Source organism: Xyrauchen texanus, unplaced genomic scaffold, assembly GCF_025860055.1.
Source record: "Xyrauchen texanus isolate HMW12.3.18 unplaced genomic scaffold, RBS_HiC_50CHRs HiC_scaffold_652, whole genome shotgun sequence".
Lineage (NCBI taxonomy): Eukaryota > Metazoa > Chordata > Actinopteri > Cypriniformes > Catostomidae > Xyrauchen > Xyrauchen texanus.
The window spans coordinates 1-14,502 of record NW_026266635.1 but is presented as its reverse complement, the minus strand read 5'-3'; the positions used below and the strand labels follow the sequence as shown (position 1 = coordinate 14,502).

Below are 14,502 nucleotides of genomic sequence, written 5' to 3'. Positions count from 1 at the left end.
AATGTGAAAGACTGGTGGCGAGCATGCCAGGGCGCATGAAAGCTTTGATTGGAAATCAGGGTTATTCCACCAAATATTTAATTCTGAACTATTTCCAAGTTAAAACATTAGTATTATGTTGTTTAAAAATTAATATGAATTGGTTTTCTTGGCATTATTTGAGGTCTAAAAACACTTTTTTGTTATTTTGACCAGCTGTCATTTTCTGCAAATAAATGCTCTAAATGACAATATTTTTAGTTGAAATTTGGGAGAAATGTTGTCAGTAGTTTACAGAATAAAACAAACATGTTCATTTTAATCAAACACATTTCTATACATAGTAAATCAAGAGGAACTGATAATTTTGCAGTGGTCTTAATTTTTCCAGAGCTGTATAAAGAGGCCACAGCTACTTTTCTACCTTTACAACATGAGAAATACAACCGTTCAGAAATCTTAAGGCTGGTTAACACAGAACTCATGTTTACCTCTTAATCATAAAATATAATCATGTAAATTGAATTAGGAATCAATCAAATAGCTCTGTTCATACAAACACAAAGTAAAAACAGCCTCTTTACAGACGTCTGCCATTCAAAGTAGCGTTTATAAGTCGAATAATTTTCGTTTCAATGAACCGTTTAAAACGTTATTCAGTTCGTCGAACGCCCTGTGCAGCAATTTTGGCGCTCTTTTTTTAAATGAAAATAAAATTTGTGTCGTTTATACCTTTGTTTTCGAGTGACATAGATTATGTCAAATATACGAGATTAAATGTTCCAATACATCACTCACCTCACAGTTTTACTTCCATTTAGGTTCTTCAGTCGATTTATAAACGCTTAGAGAATTGGTTAAACCGAACCATAATAAATAATCAGTTCTAAAGAATGACTCGTTCGCGAATCGAACGTAACTTCTGTACGGTGCGTTTGTAACAGCGGTGTATTCCGTCATTTAGTTGCTTATAACTTTGTTTTCGATTGAGTGACACAGATAAAGTTAACTTTTATGTGGTTCTAACACATTATTTACCTCACATTTTTACATGTTCTTTAATCGATTTTATAGTCTGTTCACGAACCCTTTGAGAATCGGTTCAAAAGTATCATCAGAAAGAACCGGCTCCAAAGAATGACTCGTTCGCGAATCGAGCGTCACAGTGTGTTTATAATAGGGGTATAAAGTTGTATCCAATGGATTAAGAGACACGTGTAAAATATTGTTAACCTTTAAATACTTTATTAAATACTATTGAGCCAATTTACTTCGTAAAATAGAAATGTAGCACAGATATACTAGGACAACATACAGTAAATTTATATTAATTATGGAAATAATCATAATTTCATCACATAGCCAAAGAAAATAATACATTGAGAAAGTGGAGTGAGGGTGAACAGTCCAGTAGGTTTGCAGGAGTTTTGAGGGTTGGTTTGCCAGTCGTTCTTTCTACCTGCTGAAAAGCTTCATGAAACTCTGGAATCCGTCCTCGCCGAAGAAATCAAACGTTCCCTCTGAGCTGCCCAGATGAACCAGGAGCAGAACCAGCAAACCCAGCAAGAGCAGAGGAATCAACAGATTCCAGCCTGATGCCAGAATATTGTACCACTTCGCCTTGTCTGAGCATTCCTGTGCGGCACGTATATCACCCAAGGTCTTCTGATCTCGAGCCTGAAAACACAAACATCCTATATTATCGGTTCTACAGCTCAGTGTATGGTTTTCTGAGATCTTTAAAGCATTAATACCTCAGTAGAGATCTTTAATTTCAGTATCTTAGGTTGAGTATGTAATTTCTCTTCATCAAAACACTAATTAGAATATTTGTTTTCTTTTGCACTCTGAAAATCCTTTCAAAGGTACAAAAATTGTTTTTTGATGTTGGAGCTCACCTTGATGGAGTAGATCAAGGCCATGAATCCCAGGCAGCAGAAGTTAACGTACAAAGTGTTACACAAAGACCAAATCAGATAGTCATTTGGTGGCTTCTTGCCCGCATGGCTCATGTTGACCACCGTTGAGCCACCAGCCTTTCGGCCAGACTTACAGTTTGTGAGCGGAGTGCAATCGTTCACATAGCTGTATGTGGCGTTATCCATCCTTGGGGCTCAAGGTCAAGGGTCAGCTCCTGGAAGAATCTGAAGAGAAATTACTGAAGAGAAAAATCAGAACCCTACTTATACTACATGGGTGGAGTCAAAAGAGAGAGAGAGAGGTCCTTCATTATGTGGTCATTGCTAGGGAGATCAGGGCATGGTGCTTTCATACATGCAACATTATATATGAATCTTTCTCCAAAACGTATAAAAAGGCACACAAAGAGAACATGTCTTGAAAACCTGGATAAAACATTTCAACTTTATGCATTTAACTTGCCGATGATTTGACTTTTTTGGCCATTTCTATAGAGAGGAATGCATGCAACCCTACAAAGACAAACACATGAACAGAACTTTGTCAAAACAGAGTTATAATAAAAACAATCTGGCGTCTTAAACTATTATCTGTCCTGTGGTTTTGTAAAAACAGAGTGAGACTATTTTATAACCCACATTTGGCTGGACAGATAAAAAAAAAACATTGAAGCATATTTGTATGGAAGTATAAACAGACAGAACGATTTAGGGGTGGATATTAGAGCCTACATCGCTGCAGGAGAACCAAAGCTGTGGAAAGCATGTGCACTACAGCAATACCACCACTTCATAACTTTTAAAATAAGTTTAAATACAATTTATTTTAGTGACCATAATGTCATGTTAGGATCTTGGGTTCCTTTTTAAGAAAATGGCACCCTCTACTGTGGCAGTGCAAGAAAAAGCAAGGTCTCACACACACACACACACACACACACACGTATATGCTGCTTTTAGAGCTGATCAAAAGCACTGATTTGACAACCTTTTCCTACTTTAAAGTTTACTTCAGTTTTGGTTGAGTTGATTATTATTATCTGTAAAATAAATATCAACTGAACTGCAGTTTTCGTAATGGACCAAGGTAACCCTTTAAATGGAATTATGGGTCAATTTGACCCCTTTGAACGTTTAACTGATTTAAATCATTTAACTTGACCTTTTCGACTTGAAACTTCATGACATCCTCCACCGAGGTGATCCGAACCTGGCAATGAATTTATTATAATAAAGATAAGAAAAAAGAAGAAAAAAAAGCCCTCTGGGTCAAATTGACCCAGTGTATATAAAGAGTTACAAGAAAGCTGTAAAATTTTAGAACAGTCCAAAATATTACTTAGAAATGCACACATTCATATTTGCACTCACGCACATCCCTCCACACACACATCCCTCCTCCACACACACACACACACACACACACACACACACACACACACACACACACACACACACACACACACACACACACACACACACACACACACACACACACACACACACACACACACACACACACACTCCAAAGATATGCATGCACACAATTTGTCACAATATTATTACTTCAATATAAAACTATGGAAGTCTATGGAAACAAATGGGAACAAATGTTTGTCTGTGTGTGGTTTAAGCAGAACCGACCAACACACACCAATCCACAAACACGTACTGTACATATATTCTAATGTAAATTTGGAGCATTTAATGTATTTAAAATGAGTAAACTTTCCATTTGTAATTTAGTAAAAATGTTAGTAACGGTTCTCTCCTTAATTTTGAGAAAATGTTGAACTGATTTAACGAGTTGGGTCAATTTGACCCAGTGAGATCAACAGTTGGACTTGATCGTTAAGACCATTCAAGAGCTAAAAGCTTCCCTGTAAATTTTCATATTATAATATGGAAGCAAAGTGGACATTATAACTTAGACATCCAAATGAATTACAATCGAATCAAATGGTTTTGGAATCTAATTGAGAGCTTGATTCACAAATCAGTCAAGGAGATCAAATAATCTGCTTTATTGATTACAAAATGACAAGACTTCACATTCTTGTTATAAGAACTGAATTGTATTCAGTTAAGGCAAAAGGGACGGAGTTAATTTCACATTATCAGCTTTAAACTGTATTGGTAGCCAAGAAAACAAAATGCAAACTAAGGCTCACACAGCATTTTTCTCTTTAGGGGTGTTCTACATGTCACAAAATCCTGAAACAGGCAATAGCCGATTCATTTTAGATTAGCTCATATTTATGTATGCATTGAAGGCCTCTTAAAGGTTATATGCCATGACAATTATGTAGCTAAATTCATGATGCATTGAGAACTTATTGTATAACCTACTTACACCAATTATGAATTGTCCATATTATATGCCATCTGTATCTCTACAGCAAGGAATGAATAAATCATTACACAAGAATTTCAGAGAACATTAGACACTCGTATGCATGTTAGTGTTGTTGAGCACGTGTATCTGTTAAGTGTGACCAGAGGTGCGGCCCTTTGAAATCACATCTTAGAAGCTGCAGCCAGAGCAGAAGCTCCACCTTGAGAATAAACATGAATGGTGTTCTGGAGAGACAAACAGAAAGAAAAATAAATAATGACATTCTATAAAATGACATAATTGACTATGTGTAATTGAGTGTGTTTTTCCTACCTTCTTCCCCTCTGCATTGTATTTATCCAGGTGCTTTTGAACACGGGATCCGTAATCTGGGTGAACGTCCATCAAGGTCTGCACCTGTAGAAACAGAACACTCATTCATCTAGCAGAATCATGAAGCTTGTTTATAGATTACCATCAATGTGTAGCATCTACGTGAGAGGTCTGTTTATTTCTAAAGGTTTGTTTAGCTGTGTAAATTGAAATAAATAAAATACGGATTGGTTTTCATGACATTAAAAGGAATGTTCTGGGTACAATAAAAGTTTGTGGCACGATGTTGATAAATCGCAAAAAATAATTGGCTCGCCCCTTGTTTATTAAAAATCAAAAGGTAAAAGCACTATCAATAGAAGTGAATGGGGCCAGTCTATAAACATTAAAATACAGTTTCAAAAGACGTAAACAAGAAGTAAACATTACACATGATATTTTTACAATTAAATTGCTTATTAAACTTGTGTAAAGTTACAGAAAATAGAAAACATTTGACGAAATATCAGGTTTAAACTCTGTAATTTCATAAACCGAAATGGCAGCAATTCCAGGATTTTCTCACGATAAAACCATGTTAACACACACGTTTACATATTGTGGCTATACTTTTGTATTTTAAGGTTTATGGACAGGCCCCATTCACTTCCATTGCAAGTACTGTAACATAATTGTTTGAATAACCGAGGGACAAGTCAAAATAATTATTTGTGGTAATCAAAATGCCAAAAACGCTGTTGATTGAGATTAGTTTATATTTGACCTGGAAGTTCTCAACAAGAGGTAGACCGACATATCGGTTTTGCTGATTAATTGATGCCGATAGTTGGAACTAACGGTTATCAGTATAAAATCTCTGCCGATAGTTGCATGCATGCGCGCATATATATATATATATATATATATATATATATATATATATATGCAGTACAGTTGAAGTTTACATAAACATTTAGTTTTTCACAATTTCTGACAATTAATGGTAGAAAACATTCCCTGTCTTATGTCAGCTAGGATCACTATTTTAAGAATGTGAAATGTCAGAATAAGAATAGAGAATTAGTTATTTCAGCTTTTATTTCTTTCATCACAGTCAGAAGTTTGCATACACTTTGTTAGTCAAATATTTTGGGTAGCCTTTCACAAGCTTCTCACATTAGGTTGCTGGAATTTTGTCACATTCCTCCAGACAGAACTGGTGTAACTGAATCGGGTTTGTAGGCCTCCTTGCTTGCCCACACTTTTTTCAGTTCTGCCCACAAATGTTCTATTGGATTGAGGTCAGGGATTTGTGATGGCTACTCCAATACCTTGACTTTGTTGTCCTTGAGCCATTTTGCCACAACTTGAGGTGTGTTTGGTGTCATTGTCCATTTGGAAGACCCATTTGCGACCGAGCTTTAACTTAAAGGCAGATTTCTTGAAATGTTGCTTCAATATATTAACATAAATTTCCTTCCGCATGATGCCATCTATTTTGTGAAGTGCAGCAGTCCCTCCTGCAGCAAAGCATCCCCACAACATGATGCTGCCACCCCCATGCTTCACAGTCGGGATGGTGTTCTTCGGCTTGCAAACCTCACCATTTTTCCTCCAAACATAACGATGCTCATTATGACCAACGAGTTCAAATTGTTTCATCAGACCAGAGGACATTTCTCCAAAAAGAAAGATCTTTGTCCCATTGAGCACTTGCCAACTGTAGTCTTTTTTATGGCGGTTTTTGAGCAGTGACTTCTTCCTTGCTGAGCAGCCTTTCAGGTTATGTCGATATAGGACTCGTTTTACTGTGGATATAGATACTTGTCTTCCTGTTTCCTACAGAATCTTCACAAGGTCCTTTGCTGTGGTTCTGGGATTTATTTGCACTTACCACACCACACAATGTTCATCTCTAGGAAACAGAATGCATCTCCTTCCTGAGCGGTATGACGGCTGAATGGTCCCATGGGGTTTATACTCATGTACTAGAAGCTAGCTGGCTAATTGCCTAAAGGTTTGACATCATTTTCTGGACTTTTCCAAGCTGCTTAAAGGCACAAGGGTATGTACATTTCTGACCCACTGGAATTGTGATAGTCAATTAAAAGTGAAACAATCTGACTGTAAACAACTGTTAAAAAACATTACTAATGTCAACCACAAAGTAGATGTCCTAATCAACTTGCCAAAACTATAGTTGGCAATAATGAATCTGTGGAATGGTTAAATTAGTTTGTCAACTTAAGTGGATGTAAACTTCTGAATATCTTGGATATTTATAACAAGAAATAAAATAAGGCAGGGCTTGATTTTATAAACCGGGAATTGATTGGATTGGGAGAAACGAAAAGCCAATTGAGAAAAAAATAATAATAATAATAATTATATATTATATAGATATTTTAAGTAAAATTTTGGTTAAAGATTATGAAAACAGATTATTATAATATATATTTTTTTAAATAACATGCATAGATAAATTGTTCGCAATAAAACAGAGCATGCCTTAATGCAATGTTGACCTTACAATAACCAAATAATATATCAGGACTTAAACTCCAGCAGCATGAGAAGAATGAAAATGATGATAAAGATCTTTACCATGCGTTTCTGAATAAACAGCTGAGCTCCTTTAAGGTGACCGGCCATATTCTGACAGAGGCGCTCTCTTTCGGCTTCATTCAACACCTGAGTGAAGAACGTGCGCACCTGCAGAAAGTTTCAGAGCAGACTATTACTCTAACATGTGCACTCTATAATTGATATCCATACATGAATACACATGCGCTCCAACAAACCTGAGTCACATTGTCATCGTCTGCGCTGTTGTATCTGGCCACATCAGGAGACACTTTAAACTTGGACTCGACGAAGCGTGGCTGGATCTCGGGGGCACTGAAGCTGTTGGGGTAATAGTTAGGAGCTCCCCCTACAGGGCAGGGCAGGAAATGCTTGAGATTTCAATACAGTAACAGACTATTAGGGGCCTAATTTAACTTGAAACACTAGCAGAATGAATCTTGGTATATAAAACAAATTGTGACAATATAGGTAAGGATGGTTTTTACTGACCCTGGTTGTCATACATGCACATGGGGCCATCTCTCTGGTAGTTTGACACACGGGTGCTGAAGGGGCAATTAACGGGCAGCTGGAGGTAATTAGCTCCGAGCCGGTGCCTCTGTGTGTCCGGGTAGGAGAAAAGACGCCCCTGAGGCAAAAAACATGAGTAATTAAAGTCATTAGTAATTTACACTTTAATTAAGTGAGAGACTGAAAGTATACCTGCAGCATCTTGTCTGGGCTGGGCTCGATACCGGGCGGCATGTTACTGGGATCAAACGCGAGCTGCTCAACCTCAGCAAAATAGTTGACTGGGTTTCTGTTCAACACCATACGGCCAACAGGAATCAGAGGGAAGTCCTTATGAGACCAGACCTGAAACATACAACAGTCAGTCATTCACAACTAACATAAAACCTAATTGTTACAGTTATTCTGCAGATATGGTTCTGGCAATTTCCCTGAATGAGAAGTTGTAACATTACCATAAAATGTTCAATGTACAGAGTACTAAGTACAATTTCAGAATGTGCTTAAGAAGCCTGCTTTGGGCCAATCACAAAGATCTGATGGAGAGGATTCACTTACTCTGGTGTCCAAAAATGTCATCAAATTTGACATTCCATTTAGTTGGAGGATATCAAAAATATTTGATATTTTAAAGTAGACTATAAAAGGAAATCTCAGTGTATGTCACGACTCAAATCTGAAGTCATATGGTGAGCAGCCAATGGAAATCAAACCATATGAGACCATGAAACAGGACAGTCAGACAAAAAGCTAGTCATACTGTAATGTCTAACCATCAGACTTTCATTAATTTGTGTGTGTGTGTGTGTGTATATATATATATATATATATAAAAACTTTAAATGATCATCTTAAATTTTCTAAAGGGATAGTTCGCCGAAAAATGTAAAATCATTCATAAATTTACTCTCTCATGCCATCCTAGATGTGTATGACTTTGTCTTCTGTAGAACACAAACAAAAGATTTTTAAAAGAATCTTAGCTCTGTAGGTCCTTATAATGCAAGTAAATGGTGGCCAGAAATTTAAAGCTCCAAAAAGCACATAAAATGCATCATAAAAGTATTCCATTCGACTCCAGTGGTTACATACATGTCTTCTGAAGCGATGCAATCACTTTGGCGGAGAAACAGATCAATAGTTCAATCCTTTTTTACTATAAATATCCACATTCAGAATGTGAAAATCTGAAACTGAAAAGTGGAAATTTACAGTAAAAAAAAAAGGATCGAGATATTGATCCGTTTCTCACCTCACATATCATATCACTTCTGAAGACATGGATTTACCCACTGGAGTCGTATTAATTCATTTTATGCTCCTTTTTGTAATATTTTTTTGGAGCTTCAAATGTTCTGGCCACCAATTACTTGCATCGTATAGACCTACAGAGTTTGAATATACTTCTAAAAATCAGACTTTGATCAATTTGCAAAAAATTAAGTCTTTCTTCTGCTGAACAAAGTCTGATTTGTCGTCAAGGGTCCGTAGACACCTGCACGCTGGTACCTTAGTCAGATCAAAGGGATTCCACTGCCAGTTCTCCGCCTGCTCAAAGGTCATGACCTGAATGTAGAAAGTCCATGATGGGAAGTTGTCGTTTGCGATGGCATTGAAAAGGTCTCTGATGGAGTAATCTGGGTCATTGAAAGCCAAACGATCCGCCTCTTCAATAGTCAAATTCTTAATGCCCTGGTCAGTCTGAAGAAGAGAGTGTAACTAAGTGTGGCAAATCACGTCGCACAATCCACATTGAAAATTTGGGTCCAAAATCTCGCTCCACATAAAACATTATGTAGTCAATTAAACTACATTGTGATTGGTTGCGATTTTGTGACTTCATGCAACATTTTGCTATCAGTTATTTTACACCCAAAACATAGCATGTCACACTTAATACAGTATAAGGTATGATTTTTGCAAATATATACAATGTTTTTAACATCATGGGACAAGAACTCCAATAAAATATATTTCACAGATAGGATCTTTGCCTGGTAGTAAAAATGTATGATCGAGTCTTTAATGGCCCATGTGGAATTAAGTATAAATAACTTTGCCCCAACTATTCATAAAATGGAATTACTTATCCCAATACATACACAAACAGACAAATAATAACCTTGTAGTGGAATTTGCAGTAGACAGGCTGCCCCTCAGAGTTAACCAGTTTGAAGGTGTGCGATCCGTATCCGTTCATATGGCGGTAGCCATCCGGAATTCCACGGTCACTAAACAGAAAAGACACCTACGAACACATGCAGATCAATGTGAATGAGACATTCTGTAGGAACATAAGAATACAGATGTTCTAAACAGCAAGTTGATGGCTTCTGCAGCTGTACCTGATGTAAAGATTCTGGACGCAGACTCCAGAAATCCCAAACCATATCCGGATCTTTCAGGTGAGTTTGTGGATTCCGCTTTTGAGTGTGGATGAAGGACGGAAACTACAAATAAACACATACAAACCATTATAATCTGGATAGAATAACTACCCAGTATAAACAAATCAACTGCATACATGTGTGTGGCTGTGTGTGTAGTGTCTCACCAGAAGTGCATCCCTGATAAAGAAGATGGGGGTGTTGTTTCCTGTGAGGTCCCAGTTCCCTTCGTCAGTGTAAAATTTGACAGCAAATCCTCGAGGATCTCGCACAGTATCTGCTGACCCAGACTCCCCAGCTATATACACACACACACACACACACACACACACACACACACACACACACACACACACACAGTTATCTAAATGTGGACATACCACAGACTTCTATTATTGTTGTTGTTATATAATGCTAATAAGTAAACACACATTTTTGCCAAATTCACTTATCACCCTATATCTTCCAAATGCAAAGTCCAAACATAATTAAACTTGGTAGACTTTGACATGTAGACATTTTAAGGATGCACACCAAATCTTGTCCAATTATGTCCAAGTGTTTATGTAGTGGAAAATACAATGAATACTCTGTGTGCTCTATGTTAATTGAAACTACTGAACACATTTATAGCTTTAAATTGAAGCAGCCATTACTTCATTGACTTTCATAGTAACCACTGCTGTCATGTCCTTAGGTTACCCAGGCATATCTCACAAGTTAGGGGAGTATAAGACACAACTGTTGTTACAAAGTGTTCTTCAGTCTGTGCGCGTAAGCAGTCAAGTAGGCCAGATAACAAATGGGGAGCTGGGTGTGGGTGGGGTGCTGAAACCACAAAGTAAATCTTTCTATACAACAGTGAACAGAAAAGAGCTTTTTTTGCTCATTACCTGTGGAGACCTTGGATCTCTGTATGGCTCGAGTCTGCTGCAAATGTGTAAGAAATAACCAGAAGGATACTCTAGTCTCAGTGAGTCTTGTTACAGAAATTTCCACCACAGTTTAAATATCCTTAAAATACCGATTTGACAAATAGACCAAAATTACTGCCAGCAGCCAATCAAATTACAGCACCAAATAATAACTTAAATCCAAAAAAACATTGTATGATCATGGAAGTATGTTTAATTGCTAGTATGAAGGTGTGTGTGTGTGTGTGTGTGTGTGTGTGTGCCTGTTGTTCTAGTCACACGGTTTGTACATGTGCTCTTTACCCTCTTATAAAACCCTTTGGCTAGGTTTCAGAGACCCGAGTGTCAGGACTTCAGTTACGACACAAATTCCCAGCATTTCTAATCCAACATAATGATCAATATCTCCAGGTTAAGTCCAGGTTCCACTAGGACAAACAAATCCATATAATAGAATTAGTTTTCTTTGTACAATATTCACGCAGATACATACCCACAGTGGAAAAGCGAACAGCGATGGGTGTCTTTTTTCCCACATGCTCAAACAGTTTGGCTTTGCAATAACGTGTGATGTCATGGGTCACCTCGAAGAATCCAAAGGCTCCTGCAAAGAGACAGAAGAGAGATTTCAGTAAAACAGCAATAAAACTACATTCTAAATACAATCAGTTTAATGGAAAAGTCTATTTTCTCCATCTAGTCAGCTCTCAAGTATCCCAATTCTGTACATCCATTACTGTCTGTGTCTAATGTTTCATTGTTTTTTTACCATTTTAAAAAAAAAAGCTATTGCATTATCCTGCATTGACTACATGCAAAACAGACATACAATGCAACATGCAGTCAAATTTACAAACAAATTGCTCAAAAGGTGCAGGTTATTAATGAATCAGTCGAATTGACTGTCGAATAAGACTGCATCGATTATGAGTCATGGACTGAATCAGATCGGCTGACTCACTCACTCAACCGCAGGCCATTACTAGGGATGTGCATGAATAATCAATTAATGGAGTACTCACTCAGCTTTAAATATTCAACTCATTAAAAAAAAAAAACCTACTCTAATTTTGTGCCTGCCATGGGCAACATTAAAACTGCTTCTCTAACCTACATCTTGCCATTAGTTCCCCCCCCCCAAGTGTTTGTATGGCTTCAGAAAACTTGGAATTTATGTTTCAGTGTGAGAGAAGGAAAAAAAAGAGACTTTTTTCCTATCTAGATCTTGTCATTTATGCCTAGTGCAAATTTTTTCATATGAAAAACAGATTCAAAAGTTGAACTTATTGTTGAATTCTAAATTTCAAGTAATCGATTTTGTATGTGATCGAGTACTTGACTACAAAATTACTCAAAATGCCCATCCCTTATTATGTCTGGTTCAAAATGAGACGAGAACGGTTACTTTGTTACGTCAAGTTTACTTTTTGAAAGCAATGTTAAATTTGTAAGGTTATTCAAACTTCAATACATCAGTCAATACTGACTGGTTGCACACGCGCGCATGCACACGTTAAACTGTGAACCTGTGTTTGTTTACACTAACCTGCTCCTTTAGCATGCACAACTCTCTCTGGTATCCGCTCTCGGTCAAAGTGGGCCATTTCATCAGTAAACACCACGTCCTGAACCAGCAGTGGCCCACGTGGACCCGCGGTCATCAGGTTTAATTTATCCCCTATCGGGACCCCGGCTCCAGTTGTCATGGTGTGCGGCCGCTGTAATGAAACCAAACATGACATATTAAAGACAAGACTGAATCAAATTAAAGCAACATCACACCTAAACATATCCAAAGAATATTTGACTTCTGGTCCTCCGAAAATCATGTCATAATATTAGTAAATGACTTCATAAAATTATCTTGATATCTCTGAGGAGTGTATGTGATATAAATAAGTCTTGTAAACACATAATTGCAAAACAAATCTTTATTGTATTGGCCTTTGGTCTTCGAATGGCCTGGAAATTGTGGTTAAATAACAATGAAAGTATTTTATGGTTATCAGACTAAACTGTTTTGAGAGCAATTAAGGTGAACTGCGCTTTACTAATAAAAATAAATGAAGGGTGAAGGGGCTATTTCTACGTTGCAGCGTTCACTGTTCCGCAAGAACAGGCAATGAAAGATATGATTGGTCGAACAAGGTGTCAATCATCACGTCGACCAATCAGGTTAGAGAGGAGTGGGTCGAGGGGAGGAATCGTCACGCTGCTGTGCTGACCTACTTAAACGATTCCGCCATACTACCTGAAATTTAATAAAAAGGATATTCAAATGTTTGGCGGATAATTTTGTGTATTTTCAACCTCAAATTATATGCAAAATAACCAACAATGCAAAAAATAAGACAGCATAAATAGACAGCTAAATATTATCAACCTAAATAAATCAGCCTTTATTTTTTTGTTATTGTCCATGTCTTGTATTGTTGTGCACTGGAAGCTCCAACACAAAGACAAATTCCTTGTGTGTGTAAGCATAATTGACCATAAAGCGGATTCAGGTTCTAAAATATATACAATATGAGCATAGGTATTGATCGCACCATGTTGAGGTTTTGCAGTCTGTCACTGCAGTCATGATAGATGGATGGCCTTGTTTCAGCTCTGTATTTTAGAATAAAGTTACTTTAAAGCAATGCAAAAAATTAGAGCAATTTAAGGCAATTCTGAACATCATTACCCGAGATATATTCAGATAGTTTTGCGTTTGTGCGTTACAGACCTGCAACCTTTGGCACAATTTCTCAGGGCACAATAACGCCATTAAGCACAAGCAAAATCAGATGTTCACAAAACCACAAACTTGAACTATTTAACACAATAAGATTAATTCGGCAGCAGACCTGAGATCCGCGTCCCTCCTTCCATAGTTTCATCTGATCAGTCGCCTTTTCTCTTTCTGCCATTATGAAACGACACAATTGTATCTCTGATGCTGGATCAAACACACGCTCCTCTTGATCGGAACACGCACACTGAGATGGGAGTCTGACAGAAAGGTTGTTATTTATCAGGGTTTGGTAACACTCTGCTCTTTGAACTTAACCTTACATGATCTCCTCTGAACCCAATCAGTGTTGCCAGATTGGACTAAAGATTTCCAGCCCATCTACAGCTTAAAACCCGCCCATTTCAAAAAATACCAGCCCAAAATACATACTGTTATTAAAACTGTTATACAATAAAACACACAGAATTTATTTTCTTATTAAACAACCAGACTAACAAATCGCAGAGCACCATGCTCGCGGCATATTTCCAGTGCATCTTTTTTAAAATATAAATAATAATTTTAATAAAACACAAGGTCAACATTTTTCATTGTTCTTGTGCTACTATTGTCAGAACTACAGTTCTTCTCTAATAGGCCAATTCTCAAATAATTTCATTACACGTTACTTTTTGCATTAGTGCTTTTAATTAAAACATTTTAAAACCCCCCGAAAAATGGGTTTTAATTAAATTTTTTATATTATTATTAAAATTATTATTATTTAACTTATAGACCACTGGGAGAATCAAGATGAATTCTCGTTTTTTTTCCTTCTTTTAAT

General features: G+C 37.1%; 2 protein-coding genes across 2 annotated transcripts; both read right to left on the bottom strand.

The window, feature by feature from the left end:
• Window positions 1-1,172: 1,172 nt before the first annotated feature.
• On the bottom strand, window positions 1,173-2,261 carry LOC127642491 (interferon-induced transmembrane protein 5-like). The gene is made up of 2 exons (XM_052125115.1): window positions 1,878-2,261; window positions 1,173-1,656 (listed from the first exon to the last, which is right to left on the bottom strand). The coding sequence occupies exons 1-2, from the start codon at window positions 2,082-2,084 to the stop codon at window positions 1,435-1,437; spliced, it is 429 nt and encodes a 142-aa protein (XP_051981075.1). The 5' UTR covers window positions 2,085-2,261; the 3' UTR covers window positions 1,173-1,434.
• A 1,630-nt stretch (window positions 2,262-3,891) lies between these two features.
• cat (catalase) lies at window positions 3,892-14,034 on the bottom strand. Its single transcript, XM_052125114.1, has 13 exons — window positions 13,792-14,034; window positions 12,489-12,660; window positions 11,436-11,546; window positions 10,196-10,326; window positions 9,987-10,091; window positions 9,764-9,889; window positions 9,151-9,342; window positions 7,834-7,986; window positions 7,621-7,759; window positions 7,347-7,477; window positions 7,150-7,257; window positions 4,567-4,650; window positions 3,892-4,478 (listed from the first exon to the last, which is right to left on the bottom strand). Exons 1-13 carry the CDS (start codon window positions 13,852-13,854, stop codon window positions 4,416-4,418), a joined length of 1,578 nt encoding a protein of 525 aa, XP_051981074.1. The 5' UTR covers window positions 13,855-14,034; the 3' UTR covers window positions 3,892-4,415.
• Between the last annotated feature and the right edge of the window lie 468 nt (window positions 14,035-14,502).

What these genes read in the sequence shown, in the direction of transcription:
- LOC127642491 (XM_052125115.1), bottom strand. Translation starts at nt 2,084, where the DNA reads ATGGATAACGCCACATACAGCTATGTGAACGATTGCACTCCGCTCACA. An exon ending in CCTTGATCTACTCCATCAAG is followed by an intron (nt 1,657 to 1,877) that starts GTGAGCTCCAAC and finishes TTGTGTTTTCAG; the next exon opens with GCTCGAGATCAGAAGACCTT.
- cat (XM_052125114.1), bottom strand. Translation starts at nt 13,854, where the DNA reads ATGGCAGAAAGAGAAAAGGCGACTGATCAGATGAAACTATGGAAGGAG. An exon ending in AGGAGGGACGCGGATCTCAG is followed by an intron (nt 12,661 to 13,791) that starts GTCTGCTGCCGA and finishes GTTTCATTACAG; the next exon opens with CGGCCGCACACCATGACAAC. An exon ending in TGTTCGCTTTTCCACTGTGG is followed by an intron (nt 10,327 to 11,435) that starts GTATGTATCTGC and finishes GTGTGTATATAG; the next exon opens with CTGGGGAGTCTGGGTCAGCA.